The sequence below is a fragment of the Taudactylus pleione genome, unplaced genomic scaffold (genome assembly GCF_031769625.1).
Source record: "Taudactylus pleione unplaced genomic scaffold, aTauple2 ptg000006l, whole genome shotgun sequence".
NCBI lineage: Eukaryota > Metazoa > Chordata > Amphibia > Anura > Myobatrachidae > Taudactylus > Taudactylus pleione.
Window position 1 is genome coordinate 4,294,607 of NW_028284409.1, and position 27,051 is coordinate 4,321,657.

Sequence of the window (27,051 nt, forward strand, 5' to 3'; positions counted from 1 at the left end):
AGCGGGGTAGTGTTAACTCCCCCCTCCGGCGATCCCCGCTAGAGCCCACAGCGTATCAGCCTAGTGCTGATGCGCTGTGTCTCAGTCCCGGCCAGCTCCACTGAGCATGCGCAGGATCTCGCAAGTATCGCAAGATCCCGTGTGTAGCCCTGGAGCTGGCAACCACTGCAGCAGGCACAGTGTTGTACCTGCTGTGGGGATAGGGCATCGGCAGGCTGTAGCTGTCAATAGCGACAGCTGCAGCAGGAATAACGGTCAGACGAATTGACCACTCATACTTTGCCCAGGCTATCGGCGCTGCTATCTTTTAGATAGCAGCGCCGATAATGACAGGGGTGCATACATTGGGGAAAAGAGGTATCACGCACATAACATGTGCTGATGCCGCTTCGAGGCTTCATACATCTCTTTCTTTTCTCTTATTTACAACACCTATTAGGCAGGATACCAAGTGTCATTAAAACAAATGCTTTCACTAGTGTTTCTTAACCACTTAACTGACAATTTTTTTTCCCAAAAACCGCTACGAAATTGTATTTTTTTTAATGATTAAAATGGGTCAAGAACGTGTATTTAAAACTTATCCAATACGATTTTATAGCAAAATTTTTTTTTAAGACAGTATACCATAAAAATAGCAATTTTGTATGGTATACTGTAGTGATAGCCATCGATACCTGTACCATCAATAACCAATGGTTTTGAACCATCATTCGAAAACCACTGATGATGCAGACATGGATGGTTGGGTTTTGCGCATGTGTAGAGCACACCCATCGGGCCTGCAACACTGAGATTTTGTTAACATCTGGTGCTGCCATTGATAGGGTGGCATAGGTGCTTGCCATCAGGCACATGCCATCGATGGTTATACACCATCGACGGTCGATGGCTATCCCTAGTATACAGGGCCTGATTCAGAGCCGCTCGTAAGCGGCCGCTCGTTCGCTCCGAGCGATGTTCGCACAACTGCGCATGCGTATGGGTCGTAATGCGCATGCGCCAACCAGTCATTGTGGTCGGAAATCGAGCACTCGCAAAATAGCGAGTGTCTGCTAATTTGAGTGACAGGATGAGTCGTTTGTGGGTGGTAACAGGGGAAGGTGCTTGAAAACGGGGAGTGGAGATCTGAACGCAGGCGTTGCAAACGGTCAAAACGGGCATTTTAAGGGTGTGCATAATTAACAAAGCAGCGTCATTGACCACGTCACTTGGTTGTTTCTTAGCCTGAACTGTTCGCATGATTGCGGTAGGAAAATCCAACCACAAGCACTGCGAGCAGTTCAGACGCCTTTCGATGTACTCGATTAATCTAATAAATAGCGGAGATGACGTAGGATGCGAGCGGCCAGGGGGCATCTTTACAAAATAGCGAGCGCATGTTTTGTTAGCTCGCTCAGACATAGAGGCATCAACAGACCGCAAACAGCGAGCGCTCAATTTAAATAGCCGGCCCCTTTTTTTGAACGAGCGAGCGCAAATAGCGCCGGCTCTGTATCAGGCCCACTGTTCATTAACTTTCTTCAAAAAAACAAAAATCTTTTTTTCCCAAACATGTCAAATCAATAAGTATCGCTAATCAATACTATCGCGGGCAGTAAGAGCACTGCTATATATGTCCTATGGATGGTCATTGGTGGGTTGTCCATCGGTGATTACCATCGATGACACAAACTATCTGTGGTGAACAATTGATGGTTTGCACCACTCAATGGCCACCGCTGTTGGGGGCACGGCAAGCAGATCAAATCACAAGGGGGGCTTAGCGGCTGCCGGTGGCGAGGCTAAGCTCTGTCCTGCCCAAATGTTTTTTAAAAATAATCGGCTTACCTTCGACGGCAGAGAACCATTGGCTCTCTGCCATTGATGGTAAAACCATAAAACCATTGCCCATCGCTAGTGAACAATCAATATTTAACTATCGATGGCCATTACTAGAGTTGGGTGGGCACTGAAGGTCCCGGCGGCTGCAGGGAGAAGCAGGTGCCAGGTAATCACAAGGGGGAGGAGGGCTGGCGCTGTGATCACCCAGCAGCCACTGGGTGATCACAGGGCAAGGAGGGGAGGCCAGCACTAAATGTCCCGGCATCTGCAGGGAGAAGCAGCCGCCTGGTGATCACAGGGGAAGGGGGGGGAGGCCAGCTCTGAATGTCCCGGCGGCTGCAGGGAGAAGCAGGTGATCACAGCGGTGGGGGAGGCCACTGAACGAGTGGTGGATGCTGACAGTCCCTGGTGGCAGCTTCTCTCTACAGTTGCTGGGTGGGAGGGGGGTAGTAGGGATGGCTGATCACTGGTGGGAGGAAATATGAAGCAGCAGAGGGGCCAGGACGCCTGGTGACTAATAGGAAGATTCTCGTCCAATAGCTTCCCACAGGGCGTTTCTGACTGGCCACATCAGATGTGACCATATCAGGGAAAGCCCAGCCTGGTGTGGTCGCATCTGATGCAACTGTGACAGGCAAGTGGTTAATGCTACTCAAATAAGGTAAATGGCTATGGGGTGATGTTACCACCTGTCCAGGTATGATACAGACAGTCCAGTAATCACAAAGACTGTCCAGAATCCAGATGCCTGCTCATCCAGGATGTGTTGTGTCCAGGAATCCTCCGACTGCCATTGAATCCTCCTCCAAACAACCCCGCCATACCTCCTGACTGCCAAAGCCCATCAACTGCCTGCCCATCACAGTCCTTAGCTACCCGCAGGCTGCCTCCTATGTGAACTGTGTGTTCCTTCCAGTCAGGGTGATGGAGCCATTGTGTTGGTGTGGGCTCTGGGCAGTCATATTAAAGTATGAAGGGGATCTGAGCAGTCATGTTAGTACATGAGGGAGCTCTGGGCAGTCATATTAGTACAAGACCGGGCACTGGGTAGTCATAGTAGGTTATGAGGGGGTACTGTGAAGTCATATTGGGGTGTGAGGGGCTCAGGGTAGTCATATAAAGGTGTGAGGGAGCTCTGGCCAGAAATATTAGGGCATGAGGGGCTTCTGGGCAGTCAGAATATGAGGGTACTCTGGACAGTAATACTAGGGAATGAGAGGGCTTTGAGCAGTCATTAGAGCATGAGGGGGCTCTTTATTAGGTGGTAAAAAATGACTTGAAATCTGACAAATAAAGTGGCTGTAACCCTACTGCAGTTTTGTTCACTCCCCTGGCCACACCCCCTGTCCAGAAATCTAAAATTGAAAAGATAGTAGCCCTAGTGATCGAAACTATTGGTTGCAATGGAACATGTCAATTTCTGCTTGAGGCTGAAGTCAATAACAGCAGCAGCATAGTAACATATTTGAAATGCTCTGATATTTGATTATTTATGATTAAGATATTGCAAGTGTCTGAGACTTAAGGTGTTTGAGTAATTACACTGGAGGGACAGTAAGTGGCGCTGTTACATAATGTGTTAGTGTGTTGTCACTCTATATACAGTTATGAACTTTGGCCCTCATTCAGAGCCGTACGCTCTGAGCAGAGCGCACGCTATGAATGAGGGCCGGGCTCCATTTTCATGGAGCGTCCTCCTGGACGCTCGTATAGCTGTGGGTCACCACCCACAGGCTATACGAGCGTGCATTGTGATGGTCACGATGGTCGAGACCATCGCGACCATCGAATTTGCGAGCCGCAGCCTGCGGTTGAGGTTTTCAACCGCAAGCTCCGGAGTGATTCTGGCTCTATCAGAGCCAAAATCACTCCCACTGACATCACTAGTGATGTCAGTGGGCCGGCTTTTGACGGGAGGCGTTCCCGTGGGAACGCCCCCGTCAGGGAGGCACGCCCCTGGCACGCCCACCAAAGGGGGCGTGCTGTCAATCAACATTGACAGCACGCCCCCTTTGATCGGACACAACGAGCGAAGGACTTTCCTTCGCTCGTCGCGTCTGGCGCATGCGCACGACGGAGCTCCCTCCGTCGTGCGCATGCTCAGTCCATAACATCGACCCACTTGCGAGTGGACAGCCGCTCGCGAGTGGGTCTGAATCAGGCCCTTTGTTTTTACAGGAACCTTCTAGAAGAAGTGATGTGATAAAGTGATGTCTGTTATGCATGTTAACCTGTCAAGTCTGTATATGCTGTTAAACAAAACCAGTTTAATATAAAATAGTTTTACAACAAAGAGTTTCCAGTGTGTGCCTACTGACAGCATATGATCGGACAACAAATTGTCCATATTGAGCAGTGTGTACTGGCTACAGATGTGCCCAGCTAGTTTGCTACTCCATACAGCCATGTAGCGTGCCATGCATCTCACGCCACACAGAGTCGCGCCACACAGAATATTTCTTAACGGACGTAGTGTAGAACTGGAAAATAGTCATATTGTGTAATACAACTTTTTGTCCACCAGGTGTCACTTTTCCTAAACTACACAGCACATGCATCAGTGTTCCAATGCATTTTCTGTATCACCGCACGATGATTGACTGACAGAAGCTGTGATCGGGTACACTATAGTATAGCATTTTGGTCATAGAATCAGGGCTGTAGAAGAATTTGTAATAAAGTATTAAATAATAACAGTATGTGTGTGAGGCCTGTACTGTTAAAAAACTATATATATATATATATTTGTCTCATGGGTTCAGACAGCGGTCACAGGCAGGCACAGCTTTCACTAAGACATGATGACTCGGTAGCGCGAGCATCTTTTATGTGACTTTTTACCTTCAAATGCATCTGAATCATGCAGCAAATCAAATTGATAGCACAAGCAGCTTCTGCTGATTAAAATGATATGCAGAATTCCTATATTCTGTGAGCCAGTTTAGGTGTATGTACACGTGAAACGTTACGTTACACTAATAGCGACTATAACACTTTAACGTAGTGATTTGCTTGCAGATACACCCGTACTGGCTTATAGAACATAGGCTTGCTGCATATCATTTAAATCAACAGAAGCTGTTTGTGCTAATAAGATGCATTTTAGGGTAAAAAGACTCAAAAAAGACGCTTGGAGCTACCCAGTCACACAGCACTCCTGTGAATTCTGTTATGGCATGGCGTGACTCGGTAGTGCAAGCATTTTTTATTAGACTTTTACCTTCAAATGCATCTGAATCATATAGCATATTGAATTGATAGCACTGTTACGAATCCCACTGCCTGCTCCATGTGAGACCCGTAGAACCCGGCTAGCGAGATCTTCTGCCAATAACAACCGCCCGTTGTTCCCTTAGAACTGGGATATATTCACCGGTACTTAGGCGGCCGCCTGGACTTATGCTCGAGTTAGTAGCGGCTCACATGAAGATACAGGGGAATTCAACAGGTTATGAATGTACCGTTAGTACTGACACAGTTGATGATTTTAAGGATATCGGTGGTAAAGATGTTGTGAGAGTAAAGTTTGGTTTTTTGGGCAATAGCTTGGAGTCGATGGTGTGGCAGCTGTGCCGATGGTGCTGATGGTGTGGCAGTGATGCCAATGGTGCGGCAATTATGCCGATGGTGCGGCAATGGTGCCGATGGTGTGGCAATGGTGCCGATGATGCGACAATGATGCCGATGGTGCGACAATTATGCCGATGGTGCGGCAGTGGTGCAGATGATGCGGCAGTGATGCCAATGGTGCGGCAGTGATGCCAATGGTGCGGCAATGGTGCCGATGTTGACAGCGATGGTGCCGATGTTGGGGCAATTGCCGTAGGATGAACGTTGGCAGCATGGGAGCTGCTGGATACGGCTAGGAAGCCGTTTGGAGATTGGTGGTAGCACGGAAGCTACTTGGAGCGGCCTGGAAGCCGTATGGTGAACGTTGGCAGCACGGGAGGTGCTGGATACGGCTAGGAAGCCGTTTGGAGATTGGTGGTAGCACGGAAGCTACTTGGAGCGGTTAGGAAGCCGTGTGGGAGTTCAGTGAACTGGAAAACATTAACAACCTGACTCTGCAGCCAGGCTGAGGGAACTCACAGACACTCTATAGTCAGCACAGGTGCAATAGATCAGTGAGTATAAATAGGTTGAAGTTCCAATCAGGTTTGCACTTTTGGAAAACACATCACTTCCTGAGGTGTGCCGATCTCCTAGCAACAGGAAGAACTGGAGTAACCTTGTCCTGTCTGGGCATACTGTCAGAAAGTGTCAAGTTGTGACTGCGACTTGTAACAAGCACAAGCAGCTTCTGCTGATTAAAATGATATGTAGCATGCCTATATTCTGTGAGCCAGTTCAGGTTTATCTGCACGCGAAACGTTACGTTACAATAATAGCAACTATAACACTTTAACGTAGTGATTTGCTTGCAGATACACCCATATTGGCTCACAGAACATAGGCACGGTGCATATCATTTTAATCAGCAGAAGTTGCTTGTGCTAATAAGATGCATTTTAGGGTACAAAGATGCAAAAAAGACGCTCGGCACTACCGAGTCACACAGCACTCCTGTGACCTTAGACTCAAAACATTTCTCTCGACATCCCACTACTTGGCATTTTTGCTATAAAGTAGACATTGTATTGTACACATAACAGGGGGCAAGTTTTTCATAAAGAGAGATCAGGTTCAATACTTTTAAAATGCACTACTTTGCACTTCCCTTCTCCCTTCCTCTCTGTGTATGGCCATCCACGTTCCTTCACCACCTCCCCCCCACCATCCCACAATTACTATTCAACTCCATTGAGCTCATTGTATGGCTCACCACCACCTCCACCATCATTCACTTCTATTCAATGCTGCCGCATGCTGAGCCCACTATTGACATTGTACACAATGCCTGCTTTAATTTGCACACTTCACATCACATATACGACAGATGCAGCTCTCAACATGGCTAGAGTGTGTAGGCTTTTGGGTAAGGTCTGCGCCTTGCACCTTGGGGTCTGGGGTTCGAATCACGGAAGGGGAGGTTTTTTTTTCTTCTTCTTTTGAATCTTCATTACTAGATTAAAAATAAATCACTTGGTGGTGTGTGTGAATTCTGTTATAGCATGGCGTGACTCGCTAGTGCGAGCGTCTTTTATGCGACTTTTTACCTTCAAATGCATCTGCATCATACAGTGAATCGAATTGATAGCACAGGCAGCTTCTGTTGATTAAAATGATATGCAGCATGCCTATATTCTGTGAGCCAGTTTGGGTGTATCTGCACGCGAAACATTAAGTTACACTAATAGCCACTATAACACTTTAACGTAGTGATTTGCTTGCAGATACACCCGTACTGGCTCATAGAACATAGGCATGCTGCATATCATGCAATGTGCATTCCCGCGCTTCATCAGTGACTACATCAGTCGGACCTGCATGTAGATCTGACGAGTGATATCGTCAGCGGGGGGACATGCTGCCGAAAGCTGCAGTTGCTCCCAGAATCAGCAAGTGTGTACACACTTGCCGATGCTGGCACCCCGTCGGGTCCTGACGCTAATAAGGTTGGTACACACTAGACATCATCTAGTGTGTACCGGCCATAAGAACACCTTTGCCATCAGATTATGGACCTAGGCAGCCACCCGACCCAGTAACAAGCATAAGGAACCCAGACAAAGACAAAAAATACCACAGAACCCAGTTACCAGAGACCCAATTATAATGACCTAGGCACTAGAAACATCTCTGAACAAAAAATCTGCATAGCAGCAGTTACCCAGTATTATACCTCAGAAGGAATAGAGCTATACAAACAGGGAATAAATGCGCACGGCATCTATTCTCCCACTGCTCACCCGCTGCTCTGTTATGCAGAGCAGTGGTGTGTGCTTTACCCCCACAGCAAGCTATCTGATGGGCATTGGAAAGCTGCATTCGATGGCTAGCAGCCATTGAATTCCCAGCATTCGATGGAAAAAGTACTTCCATCGAATCGGTTTCCAATGTCCAACCCTACCTCATAGTAGCCATGCTCCTTTCAGCTTACCTGACATACACAGTGCACTGATTAATGCTGTGTACTGATAAATGCTCTGGAAACAAGGCCTGAGGCAGAACTCATCCTAGATTTTGTGAAAAACAGACTCTTAGCTGAATATCAGCGCAGAAAAAAACCTGCATTAAATAACTGCAAAGGAGAGACCTAACAAAGGATCTCACAGTATCATACTATTCAACAACCAAGAGGTGTAAATGATGTATAAAAGCAAAAGCCACGAGAATAACAATCCCTCAAACAAGTAAGAGGTGAACATTGAGACCACTTGATCTCACACACATCAACAGATGGTTCAATCAAAGTGCGCACATCAGGAGGTAACAAGTATAAAGTGACTTTCACTGATGATTACTTGAGATACACAGTCACTTACTTGATTCAAAGCAAAGATGAAGTACTGGTCAAGTTACAGGATTATGTAACAATGGCTAGAAATACATTTCAAAGAAATACACTTTCATCTGTAGTGACAATGGAGGTTTATTCACAGGGCACAAAGTAGAACACTTTCTAAGACAACTCTGCATAGAGCACCACGAGAAAGTTCCCTACATGCCAGAACAGAATGGGGTAGCAGAGAGAAAGAACAGAATTCTGACTAAAATGATCAGATGCATGTTAACAGGTTCAAGACTATCTTAAAAATATTGAGATGAAGCTGCAATGGCAGCCACATATTTACAGAACAGACTATTCTCCAAAGCAGTAGAGAAAATTCCATATGAATTATGGAATGAGAAGAAACACAGGGGGAATTGTAAAATAGTCTGAGTTTATGTGCGACTATGGACTCGCATAATTTCGCAGCGAGTTTGGTGCAAGTCTATACTTAAAGTCACACTATGAAATAGAGTGTGAGTTGAAGGGTGCAAGTATATCAGTGATGCAAGTCAATGAGAGTTTTCCTGGGAGAGAACTCACAACTTATAATGTGGGTTTCATTACAAGGTACGAGTTTATCAGAAGCCTGCACACATCAAGGAGATCCATGCAGGCTGTGTGTAAAATGGGATTTACAGTGTTAAAATGTAAAAAAAATTACGCGGGGTCACCCCCTAAAGCAGAACTAGCACTAGGCTTTGTGAGATGGTCCTGGTTGTGGAAATATGGGGGAAAAATACATGGTTTGTCCATGGCGGGATAAAGCTGAATTTGGCTGAAAAATCCAAACTAATCCGAGCCTGCACATCTCTAGATCTAAATATGGAATTCTTTTTCACTATATATGAGACACTTAACATTTTAATTTTATAACAAATATAACAGATGCTGTCTGCTTATCTAACATTGAATTATTTTATTAAAGTGTTTCTTTCTTTTTGTGTAATGTTGAAAATAAATATATGTAGAGTTTAGTAATTCAATTGAATTTTTAGATGTTTTCTTACATTTGCCATCTATCTTCCTTTTATCTGTCATTAATGCGATTATTCTACGAACTAAAGAAAGGACATAAGTACAAGGCTTTTTACATTTAGTGTTTAGAGATTATGTTGTTATGATCAACTGTACCTGCTTTTAGTTCCTCCAGGCAAATCATAAAACACAAATCTCTTGAAACCCTGTCATCTCTCCTGCATGCCTCCAAGGACCTGTCTAACAGTTCTGAGTACTAAACCAGCTGTACCGTATACATGTTTCCTGTTAGTCATTATCTAAAAATGTCTCACTTCAACCTTTCAACCTACACATCTTGGGTTCATAATACTCTTTTGAATCATGACATGCTCCACTTCATGACAATGGTGAAATACCAATGCTATTTCAATAAGTGCATGCCAAGAACATGTTTACTACAGTAATAATAAGCTTAGAAGGGAGTAGATCACCAGACTGCTTAAATCATTGATAAGCAAACCTGATACACTCCCTGGGCCGCATAGGGCTGCCCTCTAACCTTCAGTGTTTAGCACCAATAATGAATGAGACTCCTATCTGTAATAATATATTAGCAATCATTTTAAACCACCATCACATGACATAAATAAATATGACCATAAAGAAGGAAGGAGTGGGGGGCTTCAAGTGCCTGCTTGGAGGGCCTAAGCAGCCCCAGAGATACCTGTTGTCTATCACTGATTAAATTCTTCCCAACAGCCCTTTACCTATTCTTCCTGCACTACAGTTTCCATCCCTCACAATAATTACATTTAATCTTCCTATTCTGAAATATCAAAAGAATACTTGATGCAAAAGGACAAAAACACAGAAAAGAGCAAAAGTAAAACAAGAGATTACTGGATGAAAAGAAATTACATACAGGGTCCGATTCAGATGTGAATGCAATGCCGATGTTTGCGGAGTTGAGCATTTCTTTTTTGTACTGCACATGCATATGAGTCATACTGCACAGTCACCAGGATTCATTACCAGTGGCGGTCACAGGGAGAATCTAGACACAGAGTCAGTGACAGTGAGTGAGCATTTATGATTGGTAATAGGGGGTGGCTAGATGAAGGCAGGCATGTCCAGACCATTTAGTGGGCTTGTCTGTGTATGCAGTGGCATGGCCATGGCTCTGGCAGGTTACTTCGGATGGAGATGCTGAGCAGCCATAGGGTTGCCAAGATGTTCAATTATGCTACAGATGTGCTACTGATGCTGTATCTTTGTACTTAACTAGCGGATCGGAAGCACCACTGGTGGGCGTCTCTGTACAAGTTTTGGCAGCTGTGCCATTTGCATATTTTTGAAGTAAAAGGGTGAACAGATACACAGGCCCACAGTCCTTCATTGCACAATAATTACAGACTTTTGTTTTACAGTACCTTGCTGATGTGATGGATTATCAAAATGGATTTCCATAAGGACGTATGTTGGGTCTGTTGACGTGCCAATGGACAGGCCTACGTGTGGTGGATATGTAAATCCCTGTAATAAGTACAGTGTTCAATAAAATACATTTAAGATAAATAAGGAATTGATTATGGGATCTAAAGCATATAGAAGAAAACACAAAATGTATATTTACTGTAGTTTTTGAAAAACACATTTACCTTGACCACTAAGAAAGCAAGTGAGGACAAAAGAGGAGAATGATGGAAGGGAAGGTGAAAGGAAAGGGAGAACAATGGAAGGGAAGGTGAAATCAGGTGGAGATTGATGGAATGGAAGGTGAAAGAAAGGAGAGAATGATGGAATGGAGGGACATAGGTAGAAGAGAATGATGGAATAGAAGGTGAAAAGAGGTGGGGAATAATGGAATGGAAGGTGAAGGAAAGAAAATGATGCAATGGAAGGTGAAAGGAAGGGGAGAATAATGGAAGTGATGCAGGAAAGAAGGGAAAAGGATGGAAGTGAAGGAGTAAAGAAGATAGGAAGGACAGAAGGGAGGAATATTACAGCATACAGTTATGGTTCTTGTTGATATATAATCTGTAACACAAGTTATCTTTGTATTTGTTTATTTCAGTCCACAAGCACCTTAAATCAGGATTCTGAGAAATGAAAATGTGATACATGATAATCTATGATAAAAAAAATAAAATTGTGGTACTCACCTCCCCACCAATCGCCCAAGCATAAAGAACAGTTTCACATGTAAGAAAGATATCAGGCATATTGGGATGGTAGCATTCATGACCATATTCAAGGACAGTGTCACCTGCATCTCTGTTACATTCGTATAGCAATATATGATGTACCATGCTCTCATGACCTTTTTGTATCAGTGGTTCAACCTAGAAAAGCAGATTTGTATTTATTAATTGAATATGTATATGTATCATCTCAGTTGCATTAACTTCACATACAGTACAAACACTGCAGTTTGAAGAGGAAAAAATTCTAATTTAACCCATGGTGATGCTGACACACAGGGCTTTATTATATTTCTAGTTGTTCCCATGTAGTTTATAATGTGGTAACTGCTATGTAACGAGGTGTAGAGTAACTTTATTGGAACAGGATTTCTTTTCTCTTTTGCAGGGACCTCCATACAAGTCTTCAGTGTATACTGATGATAGTAAGCAGACTTGGGAATGTCCCAGGGTAAGTGTACTTTCTTATATATGCCTGTTTTATAGTTTTCTCTATTATACATTGATAGTTACTACCTTATATCACGTCTGTCCTCAGCCTTACTATTCTCTTGGCATAGGTCACACTACAGTATATAACTTATGCCCTAAGCAAACACATATAAGACCAACTCAGTAATCTTCGCTTACATTCCTATACACACAGGACCAGCCCTGGGTATAGGTGACATAGGTGCTTGCCTAGACCTAGCTCCAGAGGAGATGACCAGGGTCAGGCTGGGCATGGGCCGCTCCGTTAGCATACAGTCAGGTGCATAAATATTGGGACATTGACAGAATTTTCATATTTTGGCCTCTATTCACCACCACAATGGCTTTGAAATGAAACAAACAAGATGTGCTTTAACTGCAGACTTTCAGATTTAATTTGAGGGTAATTACATCCAAATCAGGTGAACGCTATAGGAATTACAACGGTTTCTACATGTGCCTCCCACTTTTTAAGGGGCCAAAAGTAATGGGACAATCAACTCAAAAGCTATTTCATGGACAGGTGTGGGCTATTCCCTCTTTATTTCATTATCATTTAAAAAGGTAAAAGGTTGGAGGAATTCCCATTTGTCACATTCACCAAGTGAAAATAGGTACCGAGAAGTTAAATTGCTTGTAGCATGGAAATGCTAATTTGGAGTACACCATGCTTCAGATATGAGAGTCGTCACTTGCTCAGACTGAGGGAAATAATCTTTAGCCAACTTCTGATGCCTAAAGACCAGAGTCTTAGATTTCAGCGAAACCTCCCCTTCCTCTATACTTAGGACAGATCTAACCACTCTCAACAGAGAGGGGACATCCACAGAGGATTGATGGTCTTCCCCCACTGAGTAAGAACCAGAACTCTGAGTATCAGAGTGTGAGTCAGGATCCTGAGGAAACATCTGAAGGGAACCTCTTATGCCCCTGCTTTACCTCAACTGGTCTATTTGCCTGCATTACCTGCTGCAGCGCTATAGATGGCAGCATACTCTGACTAGAGTGAGAAAAAGAATCAAACTAAAAGGGATTCATGGGGGACATATACATAGAAGGATGCAAATGCTGTGGGTACCCCATAGAAGGAGGCAGTACTGTAGCAGGAGCTTGTGACGCTGCAGCTTTGTCCACTAAATTTGACAAAACCTGAGACCAAGAGGCCACCCATGGAGGTTCTTGTTCCAGTGCAGGTGTACCTGATATAAAAGGTGACTGTTTACAACAGACACTACACAAACCATCTTGCACAAAATCCTACTCTGACAGGCTTGCAAAACAGGATTTACATGACCTTAGCACCGGAGGCTCATCCTTCTTCCCTTTACCTTTGTATAATGTAGCAATGTATAACAGGTATAAGGTATAAATGCAATGTGACCCTCTTCACATTTGTGAAAAGCCAATGAAAAACCCCACAACCTTTACAGAAGGATGAGGAGAAACAGTGATAGATATATTTGACAGTTTGAAAAACAAAAGGCAGTACAAATGCAGCAGCTAGCCTTAAAGTCACATACAATGCATATATACATTCAAATGCTAAATGCAAATGGACTCTGAATTAACTGATCAGCCCCTCCGGGGTATTGGCATGAAATAGAGCGCTATATGCCTGACCCAGGGGAGAGGTATAGAGGGAGATAGACCAAACCCTGAGACCAACAGCTTTCAGCAGTGCAACCAAGGTGGTCACACACGAGGTGGTCAGAAATAGCAAACCAGAAGCGGCAATCCACACCAGAAGTTGCGTCTGGGTTGGTGGAGGAGCAGCCGGGGGAGCACCTATCTCCCCTAAACTGCAATTTTAATGGCACGGGTATGCTGGCCTCACAATAGCAGAGGCTTACTAGTGCGCTCTAGTGTGTCTACTACATATCCCCAGCTACAGATGATATGGCCAAGGCCGCCTTAGTGAGGACATGCTGATGAGTCCTTCACCCACAGCAGCCATTGACGCGTCTCCTACACCAGATGTGCAGACTGCCGCACACGATTACCCGCAACTAGGAATCGCCTTACCTTACCATCTCCGTTAAGCTGATCGCAGTCCGGACCCCAGCTATGCCGTTAGCTAAGCCTCGTTGTGATCCACCAAAATCCCTAAGGCATATAGCGTACTGACATTCTATTCGGCACCCAGTACCGCTAAACTCAGTAGTTGCCAAAATGAAGGTAAATAAAAAACAGAAAAAGAAATAGAATCTGGCGCTGAAACTAGCACTGCTGAATTTAAGGCTCTCAGACTGCTGCTATCACATCAGGATAGGTTATACCTTTCCTACCAAACAAAGAAAAGAATATTACATATAAAGAAATGTCTGTATGACCAAATGTAAACACAATATTTTAATCACAAATAAATAATAAGATCTATGCTCAGATCAACCTAATGACATCAGTGGGAACCCCTTGAATATGTCCTCTTCTTAAATAGCTGATAAATAATTTAAAAAATAATATAAGCCCGGTCTTAAATACAACTGAAACTGAATGCATGCATGCTGTGTCCAAAGTTATTAGGCAGTTAATCACACAGTGTGAACTGAATCCGTATCAGTTCCAAGCGCTATTGGCAACAATACATTGTTTTGAAACAGCCTTGACACTAAATTGATACAGTTAGTAGTATATATTGCTACACAGTGTCCACCTTGATAGAATTCCGTTCTCCACAATATAAACAGGTAAGCGATGGTATATTTCCAAAGTTTAGGTGTAGGGATTTTTAACAGACTGTATAATTGTATTTAATTCTTCCCTTTAATAAGGGTAGGAAACAGCATATGTAGCCAGAGGTGCGGTAATTGAAAAATGTGGTGCACTCACATACTGTATATATTCTGTCCATCCAAAAAAGCCCTCTTGACGGGCGTTATAAATAGAAAGGTATTCAACTCAATACCGCTGCTCTCTGGTCTCCCGCTGAGACAAAGGTTTACACAGGATGTGTGATCACACAGACGGTACTTGCCGGTCTCAGCGGGAGACCAGAGAGCAGCGGTATTGAGTTGAATACCTCTATATTTATAACGCCCGTCAAGAGGGCTTTTTTGGATGGACAGAATATATATATGAGTGCACCACATTTTTCAATTGTCATCAGGTTGATCTGAGCATAGATCTTATTATTTATTTATGATTAAAATATTGTTTTTACATTTGGTCATACTGACAGCACTTCATTTCTTTATCTGTAATATTGTTAAATAAAAAACAAAATGAAAAGCCTGGGACTGCCTAAGCAGTCCCGCTGTTATAACCAGTGCATCTGGATAATTGCCACGCACCAAACAATAAAACTGAATGCCTGTGGATGGGGGCGGGGTATATAGGGTGGAGGCCCTATGCATGCTGGGAGCTTCAAAGCTGTAGCTGTTTGGTGCAATGGATTACTCCAACTAGTACATACCCCCTAAGGTAGTTCCTGTGAACCCTCTGGACCCTAAAGAAGAAATGAACACTAAGGCAATAGAAAGGAAAAAGAGAAACCAAGAATAAAAGTATAGATATAATGTAAAAAACTAAATATTGGGGCTTGGTTTTGCCTTTAAAATGATTGCTGCTTTAAAAATAAGACTTGCAGGAGTTCCTGCAGCAGCTGCAGCTCACGACCTATTACATAAGCCCCCGTTGTTGGTTTGGAAATTGTTTGTAAAATTACAGACGGAGTTCGTAATTAATGAAAAAAAAAAAAAAAACAATCTGACATCGGCCAAGTACAGTAAATTGTGAACAGATGCAGATCCACACAGAGACACATCTATGCCTGACAATTGTGGCAGCCTGAGGGCAGTTCCACAGATACACTGTTGATGATGGGCACTTGTAACTGGCTGAATGTGTATTCATCATGCTTATATTATATGTTTTGTGGGCGTACTTTAGCAATATTGTAATTTTTGCACACAAAGAGTAATAACACCTGTATTTGTGATTTGGTAATTATTTTATGCAACCTTAAGGATGAATATGGATCTCACTATAAAAAGAAAAGGTTAAAACATTGTATGCAAGTGTATATGAAATACACCCGATGCATATGAAGTAAAGACTATACACACATTGAGATTTGTCCAGCTTTTCAAATGTATGCAATTGCATTATTTTAATGAACATATTTGACATTGGCGTATTTTGTGACACAAATGTGTTCAAACTCTGCGTCGACACTTTAATGTTATCAACAGTCTTTTGCTTTCAGGATTATGTTTATTTACAACAATAACTTTGTTTTGAATTCAAAATAATAAATCTTTTGTGTTGTATTTAATGAGTATGTACATCCGTGTGCATTGTGCCAATTTGTAGTTTACTATAAGCTGCTTCTGTGGGTACACTTGGGTGCATTTAGTAAACTATATTATATGAAAAGAAACAATGTCCCTAGATATGAGAGAGTTATATGTACAGTGATCCCATACTAAACTATGCCCTCTTTGTGAACTGTACATATTCATCCAAAGACAACTTTTAGAAAGCAACAGGACACTGCCAAAGTTAAGATCTAAATCCTTTAATACTGGTGCTTGCAACTACATCAGCTATCCAAAAACAGACATATCTTTGTTTGAAATCTATTGATGTCTATCTTCTAAGTCTCCTAAATGTCTGCTAGTCAATTGATGTTGTAACAAAGACATTCATTACAAAGATGGGTTTTTTTCTTCTTCATTTTAACCTTTGCAATATGATTGTCAGAGGGATTATGGTACTATCAATAGCCCAGAGTAGTTGCAGGCTATTTATACATAGTTAAAGCTCTTTCAACATATTTTTAATCAACAGTTTTGTGGAGGTGTCACAAACAGTTGTTTGTATTCAGATGGGGTTCATTCTTTGTAATCTGCGAAGGCCAGTCTTATGGTACATACACTCATAGCGATTTAAAAGAATGATTTGTACGATAACAATATCGTTATCTTTCAAATCGCTCATTTAAAAGATCCCTACCAATTTACAATCGACCAGCAATGCGCGGCCATGTATGGACGATAGCAATATCGTCCATCGGCCGTGCATGCCGGTCAACTTGCTCGATATCGAGCAGGTTACTATAGGGACCCGCGATCGTTGATCGCTATAGCCGTTGGTAAGTATGTGGTGTGCTGGGTAATCGATATCGATCACCCAGCACACCAGGGAGGGTGCATAATGATCAGCCAGCGATATTGTATCGCTGTCTGATCGCTACGTGTGTATGCACCATTAGGAAAATGATTTATTTGAATGGGAATATGAAAGACACCTGTATAATGTAGGTGCCATACTTTAGTTACGTAATTGTCAATTAAGTAAAATAGTGCAAATATGTGCCATTTTGTGAGCTAGTATTATTACCAATTTTTTTTAAATATATAAGAAAGAGAAATGTGCAGCACTGATAATAGATGCAATTTCATGAATATTGGAATTAAAAACAATATTACATTCATAAAATAGAAATAAAATAATTTGGATCCACTATGATAGTAAATAGAGGTCAATAATGCGACCTCACAATGCATGCATGATAATATCCTATAGGCACTTGTTACTGCAGCTTTGGAGAAAAAATGGACACTGAAAAAAAGTCTTGCAGAAGGAACTTGGAATAGAATAGTAAATCCAACAGTGGGAGAATGGTTTACCAGCTTGTATTAGATGAAATGAGGGTCCCAAGGAATTAGCGATGGTATCACACCGGCGAACATCCAACGCACAGAAAAGCCTCTGGAGAATAAATGCTGGAACCAAGACAGCGTCCCAAGTCCAATATGGTACTTCAGTACAGTTCCTAAATAGTGTCCAATTGATGAGTGCCTCAAGGTCACCTTGAAAAAGCTACCAGGTGGTAGTGAAATGCGTTGGTGGTTCTCCCTATACCAGGCACTCATCAATTGGACACTATTTAGGAACTGTACTGAAGTACCATATTGGACTTGGGACGCTGTCTTGGTTCCAGCATTTATTCTCCAGAGGCTTTTCCGTGCGTTGGATGTTCGCCGGTGTGATACCATCACTAATTCCTTGGGACCCTCGTTTCATCTAATACAAGCTGGTAAACCATTCTCCCACTGTTGGATTTACTATTCTATTCCAAGTTCCTTCTGCAAGAATTTTTTTCAGTGTCCATTTTTTCTCCAAAGCTGCAGTAACAAGTGCCTATAAGATATTATCATGCATGCATTGTGAGGTCGCATTATGGACCTCTATTTACTATCATAGTTGATCCAAATTATTTTATTTCTATTTTATGAATGTAATATTGTTTTTAATTCCAATATTCATGAAATTGCATCTATTATCAGCGCTGCACATTTCTCTTTCTTATTGCTTCATAGGTGGCTGACTACCTCTCTTTTTGCAGCTGCTGGGAAGAGTTCTCACCTCAGCGCCCTATATACTATTTTTATAGTTTTTTTCCTTTTTTAAAATATATGCATGGAACAGATGGAGAACAATACCTTGTGCTAAATAGTGCAATCCAGGGCCCCAAGCTGCAAAGGATATGTCAGATCCGGCTACACTAGCTCTGCTCACTCAACACTATTGCAGTAGGGCACAAGTAGAAGGGAACAAAGCAATTGATGTGTCTTGTGGCAGGCATTTCATGTGCTATTTTAGCATAGAATCAAATCCCATCTATACATTTACAATTTAATTTTTAGAATTAACATAAATCATAAATTGTCTTAAATACTGCATTGTTTTATATACCATATTACTTATTGCTATATTCATTGCATAATTGTGTAACATTATGGGGCTGAATCAATTAACCATGAGGTTCAGTAACTTGTTAGGTTTCTGCTCACATTACTAGTAATTATGATAATAAGAACACCACTCACCCTTATGAGGTGCAAGCAAAAATTGAGCAAAGATCATTATCTAAACATCATGTGAAAACATAACACTTGATGCTGTTAGCAGCCCTTGCAAGTAATGGATTAGGTTATTAAAGGACTAGACATTTATTGAATAGCTTATATGGTTTAGAGAATGATACAGGTGGAGTAGACTTTATTACAGCTCATATCTCACTTGGCTAACCAAATAGATTGTTAGCAAACTTTTTTTTAGCAGGTATTCGCTATGACATGCTACAACAGCATAGGGTGAGATATTCCAGGACTAAGCAATTATGAAAAATCAATATAACTATCTATCTATATAATATATGTAGAAATGAAGACAGTACAATCAAAATCATTTCCTTAATAAAATAACATTTTTGAAAAGATCAAATAGTTTTGCTAGGCATCACTTTCAACAGGAGATCACTCTAATTGACTTTATATACAATGATTTTAAGTGTATGTAATAGAAGATATTGGGGGGAATTAATTTACCCACAGTAAATTACTGTGGATAATAAAGGGGAGGTGGCCACAGGCATTAAGGCCTGCGGCTAAATCAATTAGCCTCCTGCATTCACCTGATAGCCTTCTTAACGTACATTAAACGTGTGTTAACTCGGGTTATCGGATGTTAACGCAGAAGAGCCATAAGTTCACAGACCTGTGCATTAACTGTGCATTTATTGGGTGATAACTGCCAGTTAACAGATTTATTTTCGGATCTCAGGAGATATGCAGATGCATATACAGAGATCTTGCTGATTTCAGATGGAAAATGTCTGTGATAAGAGGTTCCTCAATATGCAGAGGTCAGCACATCTAAAGACTACATAAACACTTTAAAAGTTTGGTTTAAATATTAGAAGGACTAAGCAATATAAAGTGAATTTTATTTTAAAAAATTTAGATGCCTTATTCCATAAACATAAAAAGATATCGATACAGATCCATGTACTGGTAATATACCAATGTGATAACGAGTGGGGGAGCGACTACAGAATTCTCATAGTGCATTTGTGTATTATCCTCTAATATTTGAGTAAAAAAACACAACACTGTTTTCTACCTTCATATACTAGAAAGGGTGGTGGTATGATTGGTCCACAGCAATCATGCCGACATTAATCAGGTCAATATGAAAATGTCGACATGATTGAACCGTCAAAGTGCAGAATGTCAACACTTAACATGTCCACAAACATCATAATATATGTTTACATGTTGAACTGTCAGCAAACCATCCCTGGTAGCTAGTGGCTTCTAACCTTATCCTGGCACAAGTAACGGCTCCAGAATATTCATCTGGGTCCTGTTGGTCACGTGAGAAGCGGTTCTGAAGGCGCAGTCTCATCAGCGGTGTTCTGTGACTGTTCCACCCACTATCCCTAATCCCTACACCTGACCCCCCTCCCCACAATCTAACCCGAACCCTCCTGGTGGTGCCTTATCCTAACCGTCAGTATCCCCATAATGGCAACATTTCAGTTGTCGATATGGTAAACATGTCAACATCCTGGTATCAAAATTAAGAATGTCGACATGGTTACTGTCGAACATCTGACCAGATACCACTGTAAATATACAAACAAAAATACTTTCAAGCAACTGCACAGTATATACACATATTGAACAAACTGGTTATATCCTGTTATATATCATGTGCATGCAAATGATTTAATATAACTACTGTATGGTAAGAATAATAATGTATAATTTTATATACCATAAAACGTTTAGATATAAAGTCTTTTCTATAGCCACAAGAAAACTAAATACATGAGTAAAAGAAATGTTTCATCAGTGTACAATGTATTCCATATTGCAAACACATTTGTGTAACTATTACTGTTGGTGTTATTGAGCTCTGATGTTGAATTAATATATGTATTTTTAGAGGCAATTTCATGAAAACTAACTGCTATTTTGAATATCTTAATTTTGTATCAGTTTTTTTTTCTTACTTTCTGTTTATAAAATAGTCTATTAGCAGACAATAGACAAAGTACTAGGTAATGCAGCAATTTCAATGTAATTGATGTACCAATGTATTTTGCAGTTGAGTATAGCTGGGTACACACTAACAGATATATTGGCCGATCAAATGATCGGCCAATATATCTGCTGCCCATCGGCCAGGGTGTACCTGCGATTTGTCTGTGAACGACGTCGTTCACAGACATATCACATTGACTGTGCTGCACAGCCGATGGACAAACATGTCTGCAGAGATATCTGACCATCGGCAAGTGTGTCTGGTCAGTTCTGCAGACACATGCAGCGGCAGCCATGGGGAGGGAGGCGGATATGCCCCCGACTCGTCCCTCGGCCAGTGGGACCCACCTCCTCCTACACACAACACAGATGATGGTGGTTCAGTGTGTACGAAGAACCATCATTTGCAGATATATCTGCAGATCATTCATTCGGTTCAGTGTGTGCCCAGCATTAGATACTATTCAAAGTGTAAACATTTCCCAAACATGACTCCCAAAAATACACTTTCAAACAAATAACTCTGTACTGACTGTTTAAAACAATTCATCTGATTCCAATTTCTCTGTATTGTTTTTATTAGTATTCATCCAGTCTTTTGTTCCATGAAGATGCAATTATAACATGCTGTTATTACGAGGAATGATTGAGTAAAAATATTTGTGACCACAGAAATAAAATTGCACTAAACGACTAACAGGAAAAAAATATACTTTGAGTTCCTGGAAGGTAGGTTCTGTAATTACAGAGATAGCTATTCTGACATGTCTATATATTCTCTGCATCTGACATTATCTTCTACATCTTATAGAGGATAGGAATTTTTACTTAAGCTCATATATGATGCACACCCAGGGCAAAGTCCTGGGGATTTTTTACATATCTAACAACTGTGTGGAGCAGATGGGTTGCTAGGTAGGGGGAATTTCCAGGGAGTATTGAATAAAATTTCTGAAACAGTAATAGCAGTTTACCAATAAGGTGTATTCAGGCGCTACTTAGGGATGTTGTTCTAAAAAGCAGCTGCTGTTAAATGGGAGAAGTCACCTCCACATACAAGTAGGTATCAAAAAGGAAAACAAGCAGCGCTAATAATGGTAAAATACACAACAATATATCTCACAATTAAATAGTATTTATTACAAATTAATGTATTAAAGATTTTTTAAAAATCAATAGTAAAATACATAGTACAAGAACCAATGATACATACACTTGTTCCTAATTTATTGGCTGGACTAAATAGTACTACTAAACATGCTGGAGCATAGTCCATATACTAGGTCTCCCAAATCCACACCACTGGAGGAACAGTCCCGTATTCAATAGTGGTTGTTATCCCAATATAAATGTGGGGTTGTAAATTCCTCACCAGTAAGCGTTGTCTTGTTGGTAGAGTCCTTTTTCTTTAGCAGATGAAAATATGTCCCAAATTTTGGAGTAGTGATGGTAGGTTTGAAGTCCAGTCCTGGTTCAAGCGTAATAGTAGGTTCTTGATAGGTCCTTGATAGGTTTAAGATCCACTCTAACGCGTTTCGCTGCTATTGTAATGCAGCTTTATCAAAGGTGACTTTCTCTCTGGCTTGGCTGGGTTTAAATACCCTCCTAAATGAACCATTCTATGTGCATCTGATGTTAATTAGCCATCTAATTGCATACATCATATCTATAAACATTTAAAACCGACAATATTTGGACTCAGAGGCAGACTTATCTATAATCCATTTATTTCAACAAGCACTAAGTATAAAAAGGAATTGTTTTAATAACACATATTTAATATATACGTGATCATATGATCGCTAAATAGCGCCCATCATATATTTAAAGGTACTCACCTGTGGTCGTGACTGACGTCACTCCACCAGGTGGCTAAAATTAGAACACACATCTCCATAGCCCCTGTATATGGGCTTAGATTCGAAAGGGGATGACGCATTCAGCGTTACTCCTTCCAGGTATTTGTTCAAATAACTTCCGGCTAATTGAAACGCATAGGTCAGCGTTTCATCTCCACTCAACGTTACTCCTTCCAAGTCATTGTTCAAATAACTTCCGGCTAATTGAAACGCATACGTCAGCGTATCATCTCCACGACTGACGTCACTCCACCGGACGGCTAAATCTGGAGCACACATCTCCATAACCCCTAGTATACAGGCTTGAATACGGAAGGAGATAACGTATTAAGCGTTACTCCTTCTGGGTTATTGACAATTGTTCAATTAACTTTCCACTAATTGGAATGCATACATCAGCGTTCCATATTCTGTATGCGAACTAAAGACAAAAGGTTCAGCGTGTTTTACTGTCATGGCAACCGGCCATAAAATTGGAGAGGAAAATAATCTTTCTTTCTCCAAATATAGATAATTATTATAACATATATTTTATCTTAATCTTTAAAGGGAAAAGAAGATAGATATCTATGGTTGTATACCCTAAGATAGTGTTAGATGACCCTACTAAAACTGATCTTAGCAACAAAGCACACAGAGAACATTGGGGTCCATACAAATCTATTTGATTACTATATTGATACATGACATCTAAATACTTGGTAGTCATTACTATCATGCAAGGTCTCACAATTCATATTAAACCATTTTAATGGTTAAACAAAGAAGAAATTATTTTGAAAAAAATATATAAATAAAAATACAAAATAAATATGATAAATATTCCAAAGGAAATTAAAACTATAAGGCATGCATATATTACATGCATATAAAACATGGATTTATTACTCGTGGAGGTATTTTTTCTTATATTATTTTACAAATCATATCACAGTGTTTAATTCAACTGACTCATTTAGACCTTCCGGAAAGATAGAATTCATTTTATACATCCAAAGGACTTCTTAGTCTCTTATATCGGTCCCCCCCACGTTCCTTTACTTGAATGGATTCCAAGCCCATTAGTTTTAGACATTTGGGATCCCCTTTATGATTTTCACTATAGTGTTTTGATACACTATGAGTTTGTACTCCAATCAGTGTATTTCTGCGATGTTCTAAAAAAACGTATTTTGAGGGGGACTTGTGGACCTACCTATATATTTTAAGTTGCAGCCACAAATTAACATATATATGACATATGATGTGTCACAATTAATGAAATTTTTAATAACATAAGTTTTTTCCCTTTCTAGATTGACTTTAAGGGTTCGATTTTGTACAAAATTACAAGTGATGCATCTATTCTTTCCACACTTATAGAATCCATCAGGTCTTTTTGGAAGCCAATATGATTCTTTTGTCAAACAGTCTGATTTTTCTTTTATAGGTTTCAAATGGCTTAGTGCCAACATATTTTTAAAAGACCTATTTTTCGGAAAAATGAAACACGGTTTCTGTGGTAACAAATTTCCTAGTATATTATCCTGTTTCAAAATATTATAGTTATTTTGGACAATTCTCTTAATTTCTGCACACTGATTATTATATGTAGAGATAAATGCAAAATCCCCAATAGAGTCTTCTTTTTTCTTTATTTTATTTTGGGTCAGGAGTACATTTAAGAAACACAAAAAATAGGGACATGTAGCACGTTATTTTTGGTCTACTGATAACTGTCCACATAAACAAGTACATGCTTCCATGATGCTCTTTGGAAATGCTTAGATGCTGTTGCATTGCTGGATTATGGGTCACCATGAGATTGTCAGCAATATAAAAATGTCACTTCAAAGTACTGTCTAGTGTAGAACCAAAGTACTGTCTAGCATAGAACCAAAGTACTGTTTAGCATTGAACCAAAGTACTCTCTAGTATAGAACCAAAGTACTGTCTAGTATAGAACCAAAGTACTGTTTAGCATTGAACCAAAGTACTCTCTAGTATAGAACCAAAGTACTCTCTAGTATAGAACCAAAGAACTGTTTAGCATTGAACCAAAGTACTCTCTAGTATAGAACCAAAGTACTGTCTAGTATACAACCAAAGTGCTCTCTGACACTGACCGATTTTACAGTAATACATGTTGACGAGATACTGTACCCAGAGGCAGATCTACTGTGAAACTATTGAAGCTTCAAATTTTTGTTTAATGAGTGAATTTTTCAACAAAATCAATTGAATTTTTTTAAGTGTGAGTTATTAAAATAAGGTTATTTTAGTCATAGAATCATAAGCCAATGGTTTGAAGTACTTAATATTGACCTTAGAATATGTTCTACATTAGTGCATGTAGGGGGGATATCTGAGTACCCAGAAACCCCCCTGATCAGTAATGGCCAGCAGACACTGTATCTACAGCTCTGTTTAGTGGATGGCTCTTATAAGTCGGATGGGTGCAGAATAGAGAGCTGCTGTCAGTGTAACTGCTGAGTGCAGTGCTGCCAGGTGCCACTAGATGTTTCCATCTCCATTTGTGCTGTCCCATCTACCAGAAATCGGCCCTGCAGTGCTGACCACAAACTGAAAACTGAGCTGACTGACGGATGGCATGCAGCTCAGAGTTGGGAGCACACAGCGTAGTGGAAAGACCTGACTCAGGGGGATTCCAGAGATCCCACTAAGGAGGATCAATAGCTGGGATCCTACAGAGGAAGTGAGTAAGTTTTGGTTTTGTATGTGATCTATCTACATTCTCTCTCTCTCTCCATGTATGTATCTATCTATCTATCTATCTATCTATCTATCCATCCATCCATCATCTCTCACTCTCTGGGGGGTTTCTACACCTATCTATTGTCTCTCACTATCTGGTGGGTTTCTATACTTCTACCATTTGGGCTCAAGGTCCTGTTAGGATCCACAGGTTGCAGATCATTTTGGTGTCAGGTCCCAGCCATAGTTGCGACTGGGACACTGCATCATGTCCTGTCCTTGTTGCTGGAATTCCTGCCTTGTCTGTGTACTGCTCATAGCCTGTCATTCCTGCCTGTCTGTGTGCAGATCTCAGGTGCTCACTAATTAATCATGGTCTCTGTGTAGAGCCTGTGATTAGGAAAAGCTCTCTGCATGAAACGGCTCTGATTGGACCCTGCATCTCTTAAGTTACAATCAGCCCTGCACTCAGTGCTGGTTATACTGTCTGACTAACAATGTATGTTTGCTCTGTTCACAGTTAACAGAGTTCTTGCCTGTCTACTAAGTTCAACTGTTCTTGTATCATGATCCTGTCAGTATTCAGCCCTGCTGTATTATTACCACAGTCCTGTCTAGTCGTGTCAGTCTGATTTCAGCTAATGTTACCTGCAGTGTTCTCCACCTCGCTGCCTCCAGTTTGTGTTCCTGTCACGTTAGAGTACACCTGTCTGCTGTTTGGTTCCTGCACCTCATCCTGCAAGGCCGCATCTAGCCATGTGAGTGTATTCCCAGCTACTCTGCCAGCAGTGTTCTCCACCTAGCTGCCTCCACTTTGTGTTCCTGCTGTGTCTGAGTACTCCTCTCTGCCATCTGGTTCCTGCATTATGATCTGCTAGGCCTCGAACTCTGTTAGTACTATCATGGCTCAGTAGCTGCACCTCAGTTGCATCATGGTTCCTAAGCTGCACCCTTGCCAAGTATATCACAGCTCTCAAAGCTGCATCTCGGCCGCTAGGCTGCACCTTTGCCAAGTATACCACGACTCTCAAAGCTGCATCTCGGCCGCTAGGCTGCACCCTTGCCAAGTATATCACAGCTCTCAAAGCTGTATCTAGTTGCATCACAGCCTGTTAGGCAACATTGAACTCTGGGCCTGATTCAGAGGCACTCACTATTTGCAAGCACTCGCTCTGAATCAGGGTGGATTTTATAAAAAAAAATCCGCCTCCAGGCCGCTCACATAGCTGTGGGTGACCACCCACAGCTTTAGCGAGCTGCCTGGCGATGGTTGCGATTATCGTGACCATCGTGCTTGCGACGAGACCCTTGTGGTAGGGTCTTGATTCCCACAAGCCCAAGTGAACTTCCTGCTCTAATAGAGCAGGAAGTTCACTACTGACATCACGAATGGTGTCAGTAGGGCCACCCACAATTGGCAGGCGTTCCTTCTCACTCACTCCGGGGCTCGCGCGTGCGCACTGGCTGACCATCGACCCACTTGTGAGCGCTATACGCTCGCGAGCAGGTCTGAATCAGACCCTCTGTCTATACCACCACGGCTCACTAGCTGCACCCCGGCTGACTAAGCCGCATTATGACCCACAGGGCCGCATCGAACCCTGTCCGTACTTTGGCGGCTCAGTAGTCGCACCTCAGTTGTTACAGTCACTCACGACCCTTAAGGCCACACTGTTCAAGTCTCGATTCTGGCTACATCATATTCTGTAACCATCTCGGCTCATTAGCCATACCACAGCCTACTAGCCGCACCTTGAACTGTGTCTGTACTCCTGCCA

The 27,051-nt window shown here is 41.6% G+C and overlaps 1 protein-coding gene across 1 annotated transcript in view; it reads right to left on the reverse strand.

Annotated features, from left to right (window-relative positions):
* The window catches only part of MOXD1 (monooxygenase DBH like 1), a 96,688-nt gene that overhangs the window by 38,048 nt on the left and 31,589 nt on the right, over positions 1-27,051 (reverse strand). The window contains exons 5-6 of the mRNA XM_088451486.1: positions 11,377-11,556; positions 10,645-10,747 (exon numbers count right to left, since the gene is read on the reverse strand). Of these exons, the coding sequence (XP_088307612.1) occupies positions 10,645-10,747; positions 11,377-11,556 (283 nt within the window). The remainder of the gene's footprint in view (positions 1-10,644; positions 10,748-11,376; positions 11,557-27,051) is intronic.